We start from the raw sequence: 22404 nt of genomic DNA, 5'->3' as shown, positions 1-22404 counted from the left end.
CACTTCAGCTTCTTGTTACTCTGGGCAAGTCACTCAACCCTCCATTGCTCCAGGCATAAATGAGTACCTGTATAAAATGTATAAATTGCTTTGATTGTAACCACCAAAAGGCAGTATATCAAATCCCTTTCTCTTTAGTAAAGTGGCTCCTAAATGTGAGCACACCTAGTTATAGAATTGCCTCCAAAATGTCTGTAGCCTTTTCTAACTTTTTGTTTCCCTTTGTTTTCTTCCTATCCAACAGGCTCTCATCCGTCATTATATGAACTTGCTGTATTTCCTGGAGACAAAGTAGTACCAGTGGGCTCAAATTTGACATTCTGTTGTGTAGCTAAAGAAGTGCATTCGACATCTTTTCGTTATGGAAAGATAAATTATACAACTATACCTCTCAGCAATTACAGCAGGGCCATTCATGTCAATAATGTCAGTATGTCGGAAGCTAGTGGGACTAATGCCTTCTGCACGTTGCCCGGAGTATCGATTGTTGGATCAGTTATTTTTGTGGGATGTAAGTATGTACAGGATAGCACAAAGTATTTAATTACATATGCAAGTTTGCTCATGTTACATGATAAATGTGCTTATAAATTAAAGTTCTTTTGCCAATTTAGGGGTCTTTTACTTAGGTGCACTAATGGGTTTAATGCTCACTAAATGATAAAATGTCCATTATATCCCCCCCCCCCCCCCCCCACTCGGTGACAAGTTCTTTGAGGAGAAGCCAGCGCTGCAGCAGCTGACTGCCTGCTGTTTGCCAGCTCTTTCTACCACCAAGTGCTAGGATGAGAACTGTGAGTTTGTGTTGCTTGGGTGATTCTCTGACCCCCTCCCCCCCCCCGTGACATCACCCGGGGCATCTAGGGCTCCTTTTACTAAGTGGTGATAAGCCTTATGCGGGCTTACCGTTCACTATACAGGAAGTACCGCCGGGCTACTGCAGCAGCCCGCTAGTACTTCCCACCCCTAGTGCGCAGTCATTTTTGGCGCTACAACAATTTATTTATTTTTGTAGCATCGGAGTGTACCCAGTGGTAATCAGACAGTTCCACACACTGCCCGGTTACCTCCAGGTTAACACGGCAAGTGCTTTACTTGCCGCACAGCTATTTCCTGCAGGAGGGCGCAACGCCCGTTTTACCAGCTGTGGTAAAAGGGGGCCTCTGTGCACGTGTAAAACACATGTCAATGCCAGTGCCGGCCCCCTTTTGCCACAGTTTGGTAAAAGGGGCCCCTAGTTCTTTGAGGAGAAGCCAGCGCCTGAGGCCACCGCATGCCAACTCTGTTGTACCAGTGAAGGAGCATGCCAAAGGAGTGCTCCATTGTGTGCTGCTTTGGGTGGTCATTGACCTGACATTGGGTGGAAATGGAGTGTTTGATGTGTTTCTGGTTTAGGTGAGTGTGTTTTTTGTTATGCCTGTAAATGGGTTATTTTGCTGTTCCTGTGTTGACTGGCAGAGGTCGTTATGGTGATCTATCCAACACTAGCAAAAAATGGTGTGATGTAGCATGCTTACATGAAATTCCTTTGACCTCCACTCAGAAGATCTCTACTTCCTATTGTTTCAACGTAGTTCTTATTAACTCTAGATCGGTGGGGAACAAAATTGTAGTGCTATATGATATGATAAGGGATGAAAATATAGATTTGTTATATAATGGAATCCTGGTTATCGGATGAAGATCTGGTACTCTTTAATCAACAATGTCTTGCAATATTATTTGGCTTTATTTTAGACACATGAGGAGAATAGGAAAGGAGGAGGTGTGGTTGTTGTGTTTAAAGATTCTCTAAAGTTTTGTAGAAGAGAGGGAAACAACTTGAAAGTATGGAAATTTTAGTTTTAACTTCTCCTGTTTTAAATATTGAATTGTTATATTGAGCACCTGGGATCTTCCAGAGGGATTTTTCAGCTTTGGTTGAATTTTTGATTGATCTTAGTTTTCCACCTCACAGATCTATGATTTTGGGCAATTTTAATTTTCAGGTTGGTGGCAGCAGGCATGGTGATGATATGTCTAGTTTTTTTTTTCAGAAGCTAGATGCTTTGGGCTGGAAACAAATTATAGCGGAACCTACCCACATTGCTGATCATACCTTTGTTTAGTTTTTGTGGATAAATGGGTGTCGGCCCAGAATGTTGGGGATCACTAAGGTGAGAAGGGTTCCTTGGTCTGATCATTATTTAGTTAAGTTGTTTATGAAGCTACTAGTGAACAGTGACAGTATCCTCATGTCGAGCTGTTCTGAGAATTATTGATCACAGGATTCATTTCTTGTTGGATTTGAAGGTGGCAGTCAATACAAACCTGACAAAGTTTGATGGCACAAACGTCTCCACAGCTGTTAAGTCTTGGAATTCAATATTGTTTAATTCGCTGGATTTGGTTGCCTCTACATATGAATGTCACAGAGCACGCCAGTATAGAACTCCTGGTATACTTTGGATCTGAGATTACATAAGCAGAAGTTGAGGTGTTTTGAGAGAAGTTGAAGAGGCTATCCATCTGGAATTACCTTAATGACCTATAACCTAGAATTACAGGCATATAAAAGTGCATGTTAGTTGGCAAAAAAGGAGCATCTTAACTCAGTTCAGTTCCTTACAGTACTGAGCAGTTGTTTTCTGCTATTCATTGCTTAATGGCTCATCTAGCATGGACAGTAAAATGACTCGTTCCTCTTTGTCCAATCAAGATTTTGCTCAGAAATTTGCGGACAAAGTGACTAAAATATCTCTGTAGAAAATTAGAACGTAGATGGCGGAAAGATAAATCAGACCAGTCAAAATAGATATGAAGAAAATCAATACAGGTTTATAAATTTGCCTTTAAATCTATAGGGAAAATTTTTTATTCTAAATTGATATGTACAGATAATTGCAATACTAATCAATTGTTTCAAATAGTGAACTCTCTTCTTAAGATCCCATTTCAGAATGCAGTTACTGATCAAGCTCCGTCAGCCACTCAGAGGATTTTTTTCAGGGAAGATTACCAAACTTAGTGCAGATTCCCAGATCATTTATCAGATATAGTTTATGAAGTTACAAAACTGCACTCCTAAATGGATCCCAGGAGACAGAATTTGGAACAACTTTTTCCAATTTGTTGGAATGATTTTGTCAATTTATATAGTACAGGATGTGTTGTATATTAGACAGCTGTCTGCCCTATTGGATGCAAGCTGCTCCTTCCTTTTTTCAAGTAGCTTTGTACGATTTGATTCAGGAACAGTTATCTTTATTTATTTATTGCATTTGTATCCCACATTTTCCCACCTATTTGCAGGCTCAATGTGGCTTACAGAGTTTGGTTGTGACATAATTATTCCATGATATCAGATACAATTAGTAATTTACAAAGATTAGGTGAGGGAAGAGAGGAGGAAGGTGTTAGGCAAGATATAAGGTGGACTGTAATAATTGGGTGAGTTGGTGAGGTAATTTTGTAAGGCTATGGTTTCTCTTTGTAGGCCTTGTTGAATAGATGTGTCTTAAAAGATTTACGGAAGTTAGTTATTTCATCAATAGCTTTCAGGGCTGTAGGTAAAGCATTCCACAATTGCGTGCTCATGTAAGAGAAGGTGGTGGCGTGTATCAGCTTGTATTTTAATCCTTTACAGCTGGGGAAGTGCAGATTGAGAAATTTGCGGGATGATTTTATGGCGTTTCTGGGAGGCAGGTCCACAAGGTTTAGCATGTAGATTAGGGCATCTGCGTGAATGATTTTGTGTACAATCGTGCAGATCTTGAACGCAACTCGTTCCTTGAGTGGGAGCCAGTGAAGTTTCTCTCTTAGGGATTTTGCATTTTCATATTTGGTTTTTCCAAATACGAGTCTGGCAGCGGTATTCTGGGCTGTTTGGAGTTTTTTTGATAGTCTGTTCTTTGCAGCCAGCGTACAGTGCATTACAGTAGTCCAGATGACTTATTACCAATGACGTACCAAGGTACAGAAGATATATCTCGGGAAGAAAGATTTTACTCTTTTGAGTTTCCACATGGCGTGGAACATCTTTTTCGTTGTGTTCTTCACGTGAGTATCGAGTGTGAGATTTCAATCGATGGTGTTTATTTGTGATCTGCAAGAGAGAGTTTTAAATCCTTCAGTATAGGAGTGACAATTATCTATTTCTACTATATCTAATTATAGACCAGTAGCCTTGGTTCCTTTTTTTTGTTAAATTAACTGAAGGTTTGGTAACTTTACAATTACAACAGTATCTCAACAGGTTTTCTGTACTGCATTTTTCTCAATCAGGATTTCGTCCCTCCTTTAGTACAGAAACAGTGGTTGGCTCTTTGGGGCCCGTTTACTAAGCTGTGTTAAAAGGGGCCCTGCGCTAGCGGCGACGGACGTTTTCGCCACACACTGAGGTCCTTTTTACTGCAATGGGTAAAAAGGTGAAAAAATGAAATGCAAAAACTGCTCAAACAATAATGAACTATTCCACAAAAACTAGTTAAAATATAAAAAAATAGTAGAAATATTCACACATCCAATTAACTTATATGTCATGTGACACTAAATGCTTTCTTAAAAAGAATCTTTTTCAGTTTACAATTTTTCCACTATAAAAAGGAGGGAAAAAAAGCCTCAGCAGCCAAAGGTAATCGCCCTGGACTGGTAACAACTAGTATTATCCATTTGAATTTCAAAAGCCAAGGCTCCTTATGACTGGGACCAATCATCAGACCAGTCATTGGCCAAAAACCTCCAATACATTTTCAATTTTTAATTTTTTCAAATTTAATCTTCCAGTTTTAATGTGTATTTCTTTCTTGGTTTAAATAATGTGGACATACTCTGTGCTACTACGATTTTCAAAGGTCACAATTCAAAAACATTCTCTGCCATTCAACTGCTTATCACACAGCATATTATAGGGAAACACTTAACTTCAGTTTCAATTCCTCACAGTCCCAACAGGGTCCTGTTTCACCCAAATAGGCTTCTTCAGGGGATTCTGCTCATTTTACATGCAGCACTAGAACCATTCGTTTGACATGCTGGTAATCTGTTGGCCAGCATGTCAGATGAATGGCTCTAGTGCTGCGGTAGCCTGGCGATACTTGCTTTTTAGTGAGCAGTAAACCCATGCTGGGCTTACCGCCGCTTTGTAAAAGGGGCCCTTAGTGTCACATGATATATAAGTTAATTGGGTGTATGCATCTTTCCACTATTGTTTGATGTTTTAGTTTGACAAAAAAAAGAAATGACTATGTAGTAAGATTGTACTTAGCATGTGGCCATGCAGGAAGGGAGAAATGGTAGTAAGGGTTTCCCGTGCTAACCCATTGGTAACTGACCAGCACGCAGCACTGCCCGATTAACGCCAGTTAAACCCCTGTGGAAATAGTTTTCAAATATTTCTGCTAGCGCCAGAAATTCCATGCGCTGGGTGTGGAACTACTGCCGGTGCCTGCATTGTAAAAGGGCCCTTTGTTAGATAATGTCAGGTTTTTTTTTTAAGTGAAGAAATATGTACAGTGCTGCTCCTGTTCGATCTTTCGGCGGCATTTGACCTGGTGGGATCATAATATCCTGTTAAAGTTACCAGAGGAAATAGGTATCGCTGGGAATATGTTGAAATGGTTTAGTAACTTCTTGACCCATTCTTATATGGGTTAAGGAGAAGGATACTTTCTCTTCATTATGGCAGAATATATGGGAATGGGAAATGGGACTTAATATACCACCTTTCTGAGGTTTTTGCAACTACATTCAAAGCGGTTTACATATATTCAGGTACTTATTTTGTACCTGGGACAATGGAGGGTTAAGTGACTTGCCCAAAGTCACAAGGAGCTGCAGTGGGAATCAAACTCAGTTCCCCAGGATCAAAGTCCATTGTACTAACCACTAGGCTACTCCTCCACTCCACGGTCATTAGGCCACTTTTTGCAAAATAACTTCCTACATTATATTTATGCAGCTGATATTTCTGTTTTAATACCATTTAATTCTATGTCTGATATAGATTCTTCTAAGATTCAACATTGCATAACATTATTAGATAATTGAATGTTCTGTCATAAATTAAAATTAAATACAGAAAAAACAAAATTCTTACGACTTTATACTAAACCGGAGAATATCCCTAAGACAATTTGTATTAATCAGGTTATCTATAAATTTTTTTCCAGTTATTCAAATTCTAGGCGTATTAGTTGATAGTTCAATTTCATTGGAAAATCAAGTTTCCTTATTAGTTAAGAGATGGGTTCTTTTAATGAAGAAAATATGAAGTGTTCGGAAGTATTTCAAAATGGATCAATTTAAACTTTTAGTACAGGCGCTCTTGGTCTCACAGTTAGACTATTGTAATCTTATATATCTAGCATGTAGCAAGGGTCTTCTTAGGAAAATTCAGACTATACAAAACACTCCAGTTGATTTTTCGAATAAAACAAAACCGTCCAGGACTAAAACTAAGATGTTTTGAGCTACACCTGTTTTTTTAACGAATAAGGCACAAAAGAGTGCCCTAAATGACCAGATGACCACAGGAGGGAATCAAGGGTGACCCCTCCATACCCCCCCCATTAGTCACTGACCCCTCCCACCCCCAAAAATGTTAATTAAAATATGACTTCCCAGCCTCTGTGACAGCCTTAGATGTTAGTGCCAGGTCTATTAGAGCAGCATGCAGGTCCCTGGAGTAGTGTTGAGGTCAGTGCAGTGCACCATGGCTTGAGGGACTCAGGTCCCTACTTCCCTCTACCTGTCACATTTGTGGTGGAAACTGTGAGACCTCCAAAACTCACCAGAAACCACTGTACCCACATATAGGTGACCCCTTCACACATTAGGGCTACTGTAGTGGTGTATAGTTGGAATAGTGGGTTTTGGGGGGCTTGGCAGAAAAAATAAGGGAGCGACGGTGAGATGTGTATCTGGGAGCATGTTTTTGAAGTTCACTGCAGTGCGCCCTAGGGTGCCCTATTTATTTCCTGGGATGTCTGGGGGCCAGTGTACTAAAAATGCTTGCTCCTCTTGCATCCAAATGGCTTGATTTTGTGCGTTTTGCACTTGGGACTTTTTTTTTTTAATGGACGTTTTTTGCAAAACATCCAAAGTCGGACTTAGGCATCATATCAAAAATGCCCCTCTTTGTTTACTTGAACTAACTTTGGCCTTTCAGGCAGCTAGACACTGGAAAGATTTCTCTGATATTTATTTTATTTATTTGTTTGTTTGTTACATTTCTATCCCACATTTTCCCACCTATTTGCAGGCTCAGTGTGGCTTAAATAGTGCCGGAGAGGCATTTGCAGGCTCCGGTATGAACAAATACAAAGTGATGTTGTGGTAGGATAGAGTTCATGTGGCATAGCCACATTAGGGAATCGTACAGTTATAATCTACTTTTAGGAAAAGGGTTAAAACTTTTCTGTTTCAAAAAATTTGTCTTGCATTCTATTTCCTGATTGTGTTGCAATATTGTTTAGCTTTAATTCCCAGAAGATACGTTCTCTTCTCTTGTGATTGTGCTACCGTCTTTGAACTGTGAAGTACTAGCGGGATATAAGACCAGTTTATCATTACCATAACTTTACTCAACAATTTAAGAACCAATCATTGCCGACTGGGTTAAACTGCCCTTTAGTTCTTAATGATCAATGTGCCTTTCTTCTGTCTATAAGTACTGATCAAGTGTTACAGGCTTTCTAGAGAGTGAAGTTGTTTTACTGCCTTTTAGATGTATGTCATCCTTCGATCCTTAAGTCTTTGAAGGCTCAAATTAGTGAGGTAATTATGGATATTATCAGTTTGTCATTTTCTGAAGGTTTTATGCCTGATGCCGTTGTTAGGTCTTTGTTAAAGAGCCCATCACTTAATCCTGATGTGGTCCTTAATTATAGCCTGTTTCATTGCTCTCTTTCCTGGGGAAACTCATTGGAAAAGCTGGTTTATGACCAACTCCTTGATTTTGTGGAGAGGTACCTTGTTTTGGATATGAACCAGTTTGATTTTAGGCCTTTGCAGAATACTGAAACATTGCTACATTTCTATTTTAGATACTGTCAGAGAGTTTTGAGAAAGGTAAATTCTGTTGGTAAGCTTGGACGTATCTACAGCCTTCGATACAGTTGATCATACCATATTGATCTACAGACTTCAATCTATTGGGCTGAATGGCTTAGTCCTTAGTTGGTTTAAATCTTTTTTTTAGATGACAGGAAATATTGTGTTTCTGTCAATTCTAAATGCTCAACTGAGCTAGATTGTTTATCAGGTATGTTGCAGGGCTCAGCTCTTTCTGCTATACTGTTTAACATCTTTTTGTTACCTCCTGTGTAGACACCTGAATAGTTTTCAGCTTACTTATAAACTGTATGCAGATGACATTCAATTTTTGGTGAAGGTTGGTAGCTCCTTTGATGATACTTTTAAGTTACTTGTTTGAATGTTGTTAATCAATAGTTGTGAGATAATCATCTTAAACTAAATATGGCAAAAACTCAAATCTTGATTCTGTCTGGGCCTTAAATCAATAAAATTTCTTCTGATTTCATCATTGGTAATGTGTCTATCTCAATTGTTAATTCTATGAGAAATCCTGGTGTCAGATTCTAATCTAACAATAAAATTGCATGTTTAGAAAGTGATTAAGTATTTTACAAGCTAAGGTTGACTAGGCGGCTGCATGATCTTCTTACCTTCTCAAACTTCCATTTAATTGTTAATAGTTATTCCATGCTTTGATTACTGTAATGGTCTACTTCTGGGCTTTCATGGGAATATTTTAAGAGCGCTGCAGCCAGAGTCCTTTTTGGATATTCCCTATATATGCATGCAACTCCTATTTTAAAAACTTTGCATTGGCTCCCTATTAAACAAAGGATCGCTTTAAAAACTTTATTAAAATAATCTGGGTTCTCCAGTTATTTCCTCTGCTTTGCAAGAGCTTTGCGATCTTCTAGCGCAGACCTTTTAGAGGTGTCATCTTTTCAGGTTATTAAGCTTGATGAATGTTGCAAGTCTTCTTTTCAAGTCTGAGGGCCTAAATTATGTATCAAATTGCCTACATATGTATGGTCTTTAAAGACCTTGGATCAATTTAGGCGGGAGCTAAGAACATTGTTATTCTTAGAGGCATTTGGTGACCTGCATGCCTCTGAATAGATATGAGTTCTATTGGTTCAGGTAAATGTGTGTGTAATATGTTGATAATGTTAGGTTGCTGTCTGTGTGAGGATTCCTTGATGCGGTGTTTTATGTATTGATCTCTGTTTTTATAATGCCATGCTAGTTCATTTCTTAATTGAGAACTGCCAAGAGCTCTATGGATTGTGTGGGGTTATAAATGTTCTAAATAAATAGTAAAAGGACCCCTTACTGTCTTAATAATCTTTAAAATTTGATAAATTATTGGGAATCAATTATTATATCATCCAAGATGTATGTATGAATCTACTGACAATAGGAAGCAGTGACATTACAGGGGACATCTTTAGGGGCATTTCTTTTTTCCCTTCTATGAAGTGCTTCCTTTATTGAAAATGTTTTAATATGGCAAATTTTCAGAAAATCTCAATGAAGTAATGTACATAATGAATGATATTTGGAACTTTAAACAACCAACAAAAGCAAGCCTAATTTCTGTATGGATTCAACATATGAAAAATTAAAAAACGGGCGAAAAGACCTCAGAAAGTTGTGACCCCCAGCAACAAAGCTGGAAAATTCAAACTTAACGGTCACAGTTCTTGTTCTTTAATCATTGGTCTGAAAAACCCCTGATCTAGCCTCTCCGTATTCTGGTAGTGATTGAAATTTATCTTGTTTTTCTTATATGCTTCAGTGTGCAAAAATAACGTTAAATTGAAAAATAAAAATTCACCACCACATTGCTGTAACAATAGTATTGTAAATGCAACTTAGCTGATTTGAGCTTGACTGCATGCAACATCCCAGGTAGGCATCCAAACCCGACGGAGCCGTTTCACCGTGGGGCTTCTTCAGGGGATAGAGGACACCCAAATCCTGAATGCAGTTTACTGCTTCGCAATAGCGCTCAAAAAAGGCTTCAAACTGAGATTCTTTAGTGTGGAGCCTTTTTTGACTTACACAGTCTCTAAGCGAGCCTCCCCTTAGCTTTTGTTACGTAGGAACTTTAAACAACCCAAATTCTTCACATGGAGAATATTTCTTCTACTTTTGATACTGGTTTTTCTGAAAAACAAACTATAAGGGTAGTTTGGTGCCATATTGTATATTTTTTGTGATGTTCTATCAAATGTAGTGGAATCCTATGAGGGGAAAAAAACTACTGCTGAGTCCGTTTCCTACACGGAATGAAATGTGTGTGTGGATTGGTAAACCAGCAATACTTATTCCTCAATTGAATATCTAAAATGCTGTGCAGATATTTTCACATTTAGAATGAAATTTATCCTTTAAATTATGATCCTCGTGACAAATATTTACTTTTTATCATGACACCCTGATTTACTTTTGGTGAATGTAGTATAGCTCTGATGTTTAAAATAGTTTTCATTTTACTTTTTGGAAAAAAAACATAGGGGCTCTTTTACCAAGTCGCATAGGTGCCTACACATGCCCAGAGCATGTCAATTTGGAGTTGCCACTCGGTTACTGGGTGGCCTGTGCGATAATTTCATTTTTGACACATGTGTACTACGCATGCCAGAAAATATATTTTATGGTGCGCGGTGAAAATCAGGTGGCAACTCCGACTTGCCATGTGTAGGTGATTACCGTAGGGTTAACATGAGCAACCTTACCGCTAAGTCAGTGGCTGGTGGTAAGGTCTCAGACCCAAAATGGACATGCGCCAATTTTTATTTTGCTTCACATCCATTTTCGGCAAAAATTTTAAAAAGGCCTTTTTTATAGGCGAGCTGAAAAATGGATCTACGCGCACCCAAAACACTCGCCTACACTAGCACAGCCCGTTTTTCAGCACACCTTAGTAAAAGGACCTCTCAGTGGACTGTTTTGACTTATAAGTCCAGTTAGTTAATGATTGGACATATACCAGGTCTGAGGGTTTTTAAAACTGTTTTTGAAAATCTTTCCATGATAAATTAAAATGACTTTCAGATATAGGTTATGGCGTTGTGCATGTTTTTTTATTTATTTCAGATCCTCCTGACACTCCACAGGACTTTGATTGTGAAACGCATGACTTAAAGAAAATTGTTTGTAGCTGGAACCCAGGGCGACCAACTGGATTGTATGGAGAACGTAAAACAAAGTATATTTTGTATGAAAGGTAATATTTTAAAATTCTGTTACCTTGCTAATATAGTCTAATACAGGCTTGTGATATTTGGGAGACAGTTGTAGAAGAGTTATGTGCCATTTCTGCCTGTTAATTCTGCCTGTCAAAAAGTGGTTACTCATAGAAATCGGCATGCACATATAAGGAGCTATTTTAGAAAAAGTGTTGTTACATGTATGTGTCATAATGTGCAGAGATTTCAAGAAGGCCTGTTCTGGGCGTGGGTTGGGCAATCCATCAAAATACTCATGTATCCATATTAGAATGACAATACACACATTCCAGGAAGTTTCCTTGATGGCATTTTAGTTGTCTCAAATTTTGAATAATTTTTGGCTAGCTTTTGGGGCTTGGGGGAGTGCTTGAGGTGGCAGTTGTGATTTCCTTTCTAGAATTCAGACCCACCTATTTATAGAGGATGGCTCTATAATTAGCCCCTCGTGAACTTGCAGATGTACAAATCCACCACTTTTATGTGTACAATTGCAAAATTCTCTTATTTGTATGAAACACTACGTTCCAAGTTTATGTAAAATTTGTTGTACCCCCCTAGGGTGGGGTAACTTCAGGGTGGTTTACAATATATTAATAACAAAGGATAAAAACAAACAAACATGTTAAATATGCAAGTGTAGAGGTAGGAAGATGGAAATTAAAAAAGAGCAGAAAATTTAGACAAGATAATAATTTAACATCTGAATCCGTTGACCAAAAGAAGAAGTAAATATCCAAGATTTATATCAAACATAATAATAAAGGAAAACAAAATTTTAATCAAAGAGCACGCCCGTTGGGCATAGAAATTGCAGCTGGCCTAAACAGCAATAATACTACAGAACTAGACCAGGATTTTCAATTCTTCTCATGCAACTAAAAAAATCAACCAATTGCTTAGGGTCAAAAAACTGAAATAATTTGCCTTCATACATACAGTGGTGGAAATAAGTATTTGATCCCTTGCTGATTTTGTAAGTTTGCCCACTGACAAAGACATGAGCAGCCCATAATTGAAGGGTAGGTTATTGGTAACAGTGAGAGATAGCACATCACAAATTAAATCCGGAAAATCACATTGTGGAAAGTATATGACTTTATTTGCATTCTGCAGAGGGAAATAAGTATTTAATCCCTCTGGCAAACAAGACCTAATACTTGGTGGCAAAACCCTTGTTGGCAAGCACAGCGGTCAGACGTCTTCTGTAGTTGATGATGAGGTTTTCACACATGTCAGGAGGAATTTTGGTCCACTCCTCTTTGCAGATCATCTCTAAATCATTAAGAGTTCTGGGCTGTCGCTTGGCAACTCGCAGCTTCAGCTCCCTCCATAAGTTTTCAATGGGATTAAGGTCTGGTGACTGGCTAGGCCACTCCATGACCCTAATGTGCTTCTTCCTGAGCCACTCCTTTGTTGCCTTGGCTGTATGTTTTGGGTCATTGTCGTGCTGGAAGACCCAGCCACGACCCATTTTTAAGGCCCTGGCGGAGGGAAGGAGGTTGTCACTCAGAATTGTACGGTACATGGCCCCATCCATTCTCCCATTGATGCGGTGAAGTAGTCCTGTGCCCTTAGCAGAGAAACACCCCCAAAACATAACATTTCCACCTCCATGCTTGACAGTGGGGACGGTGTTCTTTGGGTCATAGGCAGCATTTCTCTTCCTCCAAACACGGCGAGTTGAGTTCATGCCAAAGAGCTCAATTTTTGTCTCATCTGACCACAGCACCTTCTCCCAATCACTCTCGGCATCATCCAGGTGTTCACTGGCAAACTTCAGACGGGCCGTCACATGTGCCTTCCGGAGCAGGGGGACCTTGCGGGCACTGCAGGATTGCAATCCGTTATGTCGTAATGTGTTACCAATGGTTTTCGTGGTGACAGTGGTCCCAGCTGCCTTGAGATCATTGACAAGTTCCCCCCTTGTAGTTGTAGGCTGATTTCTAACCTTCCTCATGATCAAGGATACCCCACGAGGTGAGATTTTGCGTGGAGCCCCAGATCTTTGTCGATTGACAGTCATTTTGTACTTCTTCCATTTTCTTACTATGGCACCAACAGTTGTCTCCTTCTCGCCCAGCGTCTTACTGATGGTTTTGTACCCCATTCCAGCCTTGTGCAGGTGTATGATCTTGTCCCTGACATCCTTAGACAGCTCCTTGCTCTTGGCCATTTTGTAGAGGTTAGAGTCTGACTGATTCACTGAGTCTGTGGACAGGTGTCTTTCATACAGGTGACCATTGCCGACAGCTGTCTGTCATGCAGGTAACGAGTTGATTTGGAGCATCTACCTGGTCTGTAGGGGCCAGATCTCTTACTGGTTGGTGGGGGATCAAATACTTATTTCCCTCTGCAGAATGCAAATAAATTCATATACTTTCCACAATGTGATTTTCCGGATTTAATTTGTGATGTGCTATCTCTCACTGTTACCAATAACCTACCCTTCAATTATGGGCTGCTCATGTCTTTGTCAGTGGGCAAACTTACAAAATCAGCAAGGGATCAAATACTTATTTCCACCACTGTAGTTATACAATACAGGAAATCGAAACACAGAGTTAGCACCCAAGGCTCAATACCCTGGCCTTCAAAACCGGGAGTTTCTGGCGTCACTTAGAAAAATCTGGAAAAATTCTAATTTGTGAGCCCCCCCCCCCCCCAAAAAAAAACCCCATTTAATTCTTATGTCAAAAATATTGTCTTAGAACAGTGTTGCAGTCAGGTTCCAAGGCAATTGTGACTGCCAGAGTGATTCTCTGAGTAATAACTTCTAGTGAAGATTCTAGAAATTCTGTAAGATTCATAATATCACCCTTCCTTTGCCGTTGAACTTGTAGCCCAGATGTTCCTCCATTGCCCATTCCTAACACATGAAAAACTTTAACAATTGGGTGCAAGGATTCCGATGGCATTTTTAACTTTTCAACCGGGGCTATGAGAGGGGATTTAGGAAAATTTAGAAATCTTAAGTTATTCTTCCTTGCTTGATTTTCAAGATATTCCAGTCTTCTATGAACATAGTTACTATCGTTCATTAAATATAGCTCAAGATTTTGAACTTCCTGCAATTTATCACTCATGGTCCAAATCTTGGCAATTGCTGATCCAATGAGAATCTTGCAGATATATCGTGCAGAGCTGTATTGAGTCCCTGAATTGTGTCCCATAGTTCACAACAGCAGGTTTCTCCACTACCTAATGTTCCACACTAGAAGCTCCAATCTGCCCCTTGAGTCTGGATCAGTTCACTCACTGTTTGTAGTGCAGGTAGAGTGAGCACACTAGCTTCCACATCTCCTCCTTCTCAGGTCAAAGAAGTGGCAACAGGAATTCCCTCAGGTGTGGTCAAAGACAACCACATAGGGCTCTTTGCATGCTGACTCTCTGCTGCTAAAGCACTTCTGGTTGTGGAGGGTCTGACTGTATGATGGGACTCAGTGAAGCCCTAGCTATGCTGCTGCCTGCAGAAATATTGGCAGGCACAGCTAAAGCAGAAACCATATCCAACACTGATTTTGCTCGGAACTGGTCCGATAGTAGTCTGTCGAGATACTTGGATAGTACCAGGAGTTGAGGATTTGAACCAGACTCCCCTGGTTGTCAGTCCAGTGAAATAAGCATAAGCTATTCCTCCACTTCTTTCCTTTTCTGTGTCTGTCTAAACCAGGATTGTCTAACCTCAGTCCTCGCCAGGTCGAGTTTTCTGGATGAAATCTATTTGCATACAATGGAGGCAGTTCATGCAAATACATCTCATGCATATTCATTGGGGGAAATCCTGAAAACCCAAATGGATTGTAGCCCTCGAGGACCAACGTTGAGCAGCCCTGGTCTAAACTTTATTTTTTATAAACCACTAAGATGGTATTCCATTCAGTGGTATATCAAATTTAAATAAACCTGAAAGTTACACTGATTGGGGCCATTCCTAGATTTTCAATGGCACTATCCACCTAGTGCTGAAGTGGTATGGGGATGGAGCATGGACAGAGGAAAACATTTATTTGGGTAGCAGCAGTATTCAAACTGAAACACAGATATCTGTCCAGGTAAAGGATTGAATAACAGAGATGCTACCATCCCACCCAGATATTCAGCACTGCTATCCAGTGGCTGGTGCTGGCTGTTTAGGGTAGAGGGAAACATCCACGAGAGGTGAAAGAATGACAATCCCTACGACTGTAATGGAGCAGTCAACCAGAGAGTAGGGCAGGAATGGCACTTCCAGAAAACCATGAGGAAGACTCAAGATACTAGTCAATCATGATTATTGAAAATACACAGAAAGGACTCGATACAGCAGCTGTTTTTCGGCGCCTATACGCCTGCCTCAGGAGTCTGACCAATTGGGAGTTTCAGGCTTTAAATAAACCTCAGTATTACTAGACAAATCACAGACTTCTATAATAAAGGAAAAATCTCTGCAGCGGCACCACTGTATCAAGTCCTTTCTGTGTATTTTCAATAATCATCATTGACTAGTATCTTCTGGTTATTTGAGAATATCTTCAAATGATGTGGCTGATGTTTAAATGAATTGCTGACCATGGAGTTTGAATATTGACCTGTATTTTTCTTGCATGTGGCCCTCTTTTTTTTTAGCAAATTTATGCTAATAAGACTCTACAGTGAGTATCTGCATATGGCCCCACATCCCCCATAGGCCGCCTCTGACTGAGAGTAGTTTAGTGATGGTACTTATATCCAGTGCAAGGTAATTGCAATATAGTACAACCTAGTAACTATCCTACAGATGTTTTTGTTTAGTGTTTTAGACACTTAGGATGCAGAGGGCTAGGAAAAATTGGGGGTGTTTCTTGGAAATTCATGTCAGTTTGAGGCACCTTCTCCCCATACCCCTATATCATTTCAGATAATGATACCTGAAATAAGTTCTGAATCTCGGGGATTATAACCTGGCAGACAAGTTATTTATCTTAAGCCATGTTAAATTTATCTTAAGTCATGTTAAAGTAATTTCTTTGAGGGACAAGTAGGACTGCAAGTCCATACAAGAAGGTGACAACATCCGATAAAGCCCTGCTCTCTAGGCAGAAGTGCAGAATGAATGTTCACATGGATGAACTGACAGACAAGTGTGCCTTGTCTTCTGTGAAATTTGTGAATTATAAACAGAACTTATAAATTTATTTAATAGTGTAAGATTTGTTATAAACCATTATTTTTGTTGTTGTCTTCTAGAAACTCTGGTTTAAATGCTACGTGTGATGACCCTAAGTTGACCAATGAAAAATATAAATGCTTCTTTGATATTATAAATAATCAGAGTTTGTATAACTTGATATTAAGAGCTTCAAATCCCCTCAATAGCTCAGAAACGTCAGCATCAATAAATGTGACTCAACGAGGTAAGAAATAATCTGTTATATTGTGTTAGAGTATATGGTGTTAGATTGGTTGACCTGTGTTAATTTGCATTTAGCACAAATTATTAGTAATTAGGCCTTACTGACGATAATGGATCTTGCGTTAATGTTAACAAATCTAGGTTAACAAATCTAGCCCAGAGTTTACGCACACATTTTAGATGGGGTCCTAAAGAGGCACAAGTTCTTTCTGTTCTCTCCCTTCACTAACCTAGCTACTGCAATTCTGCATTAGTTTCAGTGGTAAACCTACATAAAGTGCATTGCAGTAATCATGAATGCTAAGCACTAACAATTGTACAACAGTCTGCAAAGTACCTTTTAAAAAAGGATGGCTCTAGCATATAAGATGCATCTTAAAATAAGACTGACCTCATAATATTAGCTACTGTTCTATCTCAACTTCACCTCTAACCAACATCTCCAAAGATCACCAAATCATGAATCATTGGGCTTACCCACAAGACCTGTTTCTTAAGTTTTCTAAAACACAAACACAGGATCTTCCCCACATTCAGCACTAACCCACTTGTCATAACCCATTCTTTCAACATCAGCAGATAATTCAGCTGTTCAGTGGTCACATCAACTAGGCTCTCTAATAGGACTAGAAGTTGTATATATATCCACATATGCCTAGAAAGCCACCCTAAAAAAGACTGAACCAACTCTCCTAGTAGCTGCAAATAAATGTTGAATAAAAGGAATGACAATGGAGAACCCTCCGGTACTCCCTGTCCACCATGTACACTTATTCTTTGCTCTAAACTTCCTCCCAACCAAAAATGATGTAATCCTAGCTTTCTACACCTATCCACCAACAACCTAAGCTCTACAGTGCTGCGTACGTCTAGTAGTGCTATAGAAATGATAAGTAGTAGTAGTACCAGATAAAAGAGGTAAGAAATGTCTTTAGATTTAATGGCAGATCAAATGCTGCCATTAAATCTAAATATATTAACAAAACTGGTACAGTATTTCTTATCAAACTGCAAATAAACCTGATATAAGGGTAGCCACAAATAGTGTCTATGCCACTAAGTACTCTAAACCTCAACTGCCCCAAATCCAGCAGTGAAAAATTAAATTAAGAAAAGTACCAACCTAATGTATTACTTCTTTCTTAATTAGTTTCACCAACATCAATAGGTTTGAGATTAGGCTCAAATTCTGTTAATCCAATTATCAGATTTAGATTGTGAGCCTACTAGGGACAGAGAAACTACCTGTAATATGTAAACTGCCTGATATTCAGCACTATTTAACCAGCCAGGAACGGCTAATGGCTGGTTAAATAGCCTTAAGCTGGCTAAGCGCTAATATTCAGCGTGAGATAGCTGGCTATCTCGGCTGAATATTAGCACTTAGTGGCTTGTCCAGTCACTGGCTATGTCATGTGACGTGGAGGGGCATAATCAAAATGGGCGCCCATCTTTACGGGCGCCCCGGCAAAGGGGCGAGGCATCCCGTATTATCAAAACAAGATGGGTGTACATCTTTCGTTTCGATAATACGGTCGGGGATGGCCAAATCTCAACATTTAGGTCGACCGAAATGTTTTTTTTTTTTTTTAAATTCTTTTTTTATTCTTTTCAAATATAAACAACAACACAATTTTTTAATTCAACTTAGTACACATTACTTGTATGATATTAGCTTCATAAACCTAGGTTAACATCTTTTGCCTTTTACTCCCATCCTCCCCCCCCCACACCTCAGCAATGTAATGGTTATTACCCTATATTCCTCTCCATTGTTCATATACGTGCCATATTGTCTGGAACTTCTGGAATTGCCCCTTTCGCATAGCTGTCAATTTCGACATTTGGTAGAGATAGTGCAATCTGCCCTCTACCACCTGCATAGTGGGGACCTCCTTCTGCCTCCAGGCTTCTGCCAGTGCCAATTTAGCTGCCCCAAAAAGGTGAATGGCCAACTTATGGCAGTGTATCAGGCTCTTCCCGGGTCGTATATGTAATAAGCAGTGTATGGCCTGACATGGGTAATTTATCTTTATCATTTCCCATATCTTTCCCAAGATCTCGTTCCTGAACACCTGGACTTTTGGGCATTCCCACCAAATGTGCCAGAATGTTCCTTGCCCTCCGCATTCTCTCCAGCAATCTGTTGCAATCTGTGGATAAAACTTTTGTAGTCTAACCGGTGTATAATACCACCATTTTGTATCTATTTTCAGCTAGTGGCTGGGCGATGGAAGGCTTCAACATATAGCTACTCGCCCACCAATCCCTTGTGTATTGTGTCTGAAGCTCTTTCTCCTATCTCCCTTTGTAGAAATCTTGGGGCGAGGAGAGAAGCAGCAGAGCCCTGTACAGCCGGGTCATACTACCCCTACCACCTCCGCCTCTCATAGCCTTTTCCAGCCCTGTTTCGGCCAATTCCAGCTCATCCTTTGTTCGTCTGGAGATATAGTTCCTTAGGCAGATATGATCTCTATCCTCTAATCCATATTCTTCCCGCAGGTCCTCGAAAGCCCTTATTTCTCCATTGACCCAAATCTGCCCCAATTTATTTAATCCCTTCTTTTCCCAGATCTGGTATATTTTCTCCTCCCTCCCCAGGGGGAAACCCGGCGCTCCTCGTATAGCCATCTGCAGGAAGTATTTTCTGTCCGGGAAAACTTTTTTCCGTATTTGTAGCCATGTATTTAGTAAGTGTTTGAGGCCCATCGGGACCCTCCCTGCCATAGCTGATATATCCCTCCCTGAGCTCCATAATATATCACCCAAAAATCGGGTGCCCATCCAGGCTCATTCCCAATGCAACCATTTCTTGGTGTTCACCGGGTCCCATTCAGCCAAGACTCTAAGCTGTGCTGCCTGGTAATACAAGTAAAAATTGGGGACTCCCTTACCACCCTTAGTTGGTATTTGAAACATCATACTTCTTCGTACTCTAGGTGGTCTCTTCCTCCAAATGTATGCGAACATTTTTTTATTTAATTGTTGAAAGAAGGCCCAGGGAATGGGCAGTGGGAGTGCCAAAAATAGATATAGCAACCGGCAAGAGCATCATTTTTATGGCATGAATTCTGCCCAACCACGATATGGTGAGGCCCTCCCACCTGTCCAGTTCCCCAAAAAGCTCCCTTATCTTCTTTGGGAAATTCTCCTGATACAGATTCTCTAACCTAGGGGTAATCATTATACCCAGGTATCTTATTGCTTTGGTTGCTCAGTGGAATGGATATAGTCCCTGCAGCACCTGAGCCTCTCCCTGAGGCATAGTGAGATTAAGTATCTCCGATTTATTTGCATTAATTTTAAATCCCGATAGCTTCCCATATTGCAATATCACCTCCAGAGCCTGCTGCAGCGATTGTTTGGGTTGGGCCAGTGTCAGCAGAACATCATCAGCAAACAGCATGATCTTATGCTCACGCAGGCCTCTGACTACTCCCGTATATTCCCATGGTCTATGATCCTCTTAGCTAGTGGTTCAATTGACAGTGGGAACAGTAGGGGTGACACTGCATAGCCCTGTCTCGTTCCTCTCCCAAGGCATATCATTTTAGTGTGATTCCCATTTATTTTTAGTGTTGCCAAGGGGTTGGTATAGAGCAGATGCAACCAGATCAGAAATCTCCCTCCCAGTCCTATCTGTTTCAAGACTGCAAATAAAAAGGGCCACTCCACCCGGTCAAAGCTTTTCCGCATCCACCGAAGAAAGAATGACCGGTTCTGATTCATCTGTGGCTTGTTGAATTACATGTAACAAGCATCTAATGTTGTCAAACGTCTGTCTGCCCTCTATAAATCCCGCCTGGTCATCATGTATTACACTTGGTAGCATCCCCTGCAGCCTTGTTGCCAATATTTTGGTAAAGATTTTATAGTCAATATTTAATAGTGATATGGGCCTGTATGACCCAAATTGTAAAGGGTCCTTGCCCGGCTTCTGGATTAAGACTACCTCGGCCACTCTCCAGGAGTACGGCAGTTCCCCTATATCATCAAAGGAAGTTATCACTTTAAGCAGCAACGGTGCTAGCCACTTGGCAAATAGTTTATAAAAGCGCGCGGGAAATCCATCAGACCCAGGTGCTTTGTTATTGGGTAGGTTCACTATCACCTTCTCTACCTCCTCTAGCGTCATGGGGCTGGACAGAGACTCTAACGCCTCCTCCGATATTCCTGGAAGCTTCACTCCCTGCAGATATTGTGTAATGACCTCCTGTGTTGTCCCCTGTTCTGATTTGTATAATTGGGCATAATAATCCCAGAACACTGTATCTCCTCTGTTTGGCTGACTAGCTTTCCCGGAGTATCATATACGCCCGATATATAATTTCTCTGGGCCTGCTTTTTTAATTTGTGTGCCAAGAGCCTACTGGCTCTGTTCCCAAACTCGAAATGTTCTTGCTGCACTTGCTGCATCTGTGTTGCTATCTCTGACATCTGTATGTCATTAAGCTGTGCCCTGTACTGTTGTAATTCTTGCAGTTTCGTTTTATCTGTGGGGTCTGCTTTATGTACCCGTTCACTGGTCTCTATTTTCATTCTAATCCCAGCCTCCTTCCCTGCTTGATCTTTGTTAATATGGGCCTGCAAGGCATTGAGTTGACCCTTAGCACCGCTTTCATTCCTTCCCAGACACTCACCGGGTGTACCTCTCCCATATCATTGAACTTTTATGTACTCAACTATATATTTTTCAATCTTAGTTACATTCTGTGGGTCTAATAATAGGGCTTCGTTTAGTCTCCAGTGTTTCCACCCTTTCTCCCTAGTTCCTATTTGCAGAGTCAGCACCACCATAAGGTACAAGGTTCAGTGTTTACCTCATCCACTCTACCCCTCACCATAGCATTGCCCAGCCAGTAATCAATTCTCGAGTATGTGTTGTGCTTAGGGGCGTAGTGAGTATAGTCTTTTTCTCCCCCATGACTTTCCCTCCAAAGATCTACCAGCCCCCATCTTGCCAGCCAGGCCTTAAAGGCCGCTCTTTCTCCCTTAGCATACTTTGCGGCGCCGCCTGAGTTATCCATGCGAGGATCAGCCGTCAGATTTAGATCCCCCCCCCCCCAATCAATAATTGACCTTTGACATGCTTTTGTAGGATCTTTTCCAATTCTTCCAGAAATATTTTTTGACCATCATTGGGTGCGTAGACACACATCATGGTATAGTACTCTTTATGCAGGGAGACTACCATCAGTATATATCTTTAACTGTAGTATGTACTACCCAAGGCTGAGACCGTGATAGTGCAATCAAAACCCCCTCTTTTTTAAATCTTCTGTACTGGATGCGCAGTGTATGGTAGGGTAGTGCTTGTGCTTTACTAAATGCTCATGATTCCTTTTGAGATGTGTCTCTTGAAGAAACACCACATCTGCTTTCTGGCGCTGCATTTCCCTAAACATCTGTTTTCTTTTTTTGCGGGGTATTCAGCCCTCGCACATTTACTGTCACATATTTAAGCATTGTGATATATTGTTATACTGACTGCAGTTATTATACCCTTACCATATGCTGAGGCTACCCTCTGTTCCCTCCTCCAATCCTTCCCTCTCTCCTTCAATTCCCAGAACCCTAAACCACCCTCCCCCATCCTAACTTCTTCCTCCCTCCCACTTCCCCTTCCCTCTAACCATAGCACCCTTGCCAGGATCTGGTCAGTGCTTCAAGAGAGGAGCATGACCCTCTAGCCCCCAACCATTCACTTTGCCCTTCAGGTTATCTTCCTTATCTGTTATCTATATTGCAAGCAAGGCAGTTCATTATGATTCCCAGTTCAATTAT

At 40.5% G+C, this 22404-nt stretch overlaps 1 protein-coding gene across 5 annotated transcripts in view; it reads left to right on the top strand.

Annotated features, from left to right (window-relative positions):
- Window positions 1-22404, top strand: part of LIFR (LIF receptor subunit alpha) — a 267586-nt gene that overhangs the window by 158823 nt on the left and 86359 nt on the right. For all 5 annotated transcript variants that reach the window (XM_030193051.1, XM_030193054.1, XM_030193052.1 and 2 more), the window contains exons 8-10: window positions 245-511; window positions 11116-11245; window positions 16455-16621. In XM_030193051.1, coding sequence (XP_030048911.1) covers window positions 245-511; window positions 11116-11245; window positions 16455-16621 — 564 coding nt within the window. The remainder of the gene's footprint in view (window positions 1-244; window positions 512-11115; window positions 11246-16454; window positions 16622-22404) is intronic.

The sequence above is a fragment of the Microcaecilia unicolor genome, chromosome 2 (assembly GCF_901765095.1).
Source record: "Microcaecilia unicolor chromosome 2, aMicUni1.1, whole genome shotgun sequence".
NCBI classification, from domain to species: domain Eukaryota; kingdom Metazoa; phylum Chordata; class Amphibia; order Gymnophiona; family Siphonopidae; genus Microcaecilia; species Microcaecilia unicolor.
The sequence above is the reverse complement of the archived record's forward strand: the minus strand, read 5'-3'. Positions and strand labels throughout refer to the sequence as shown.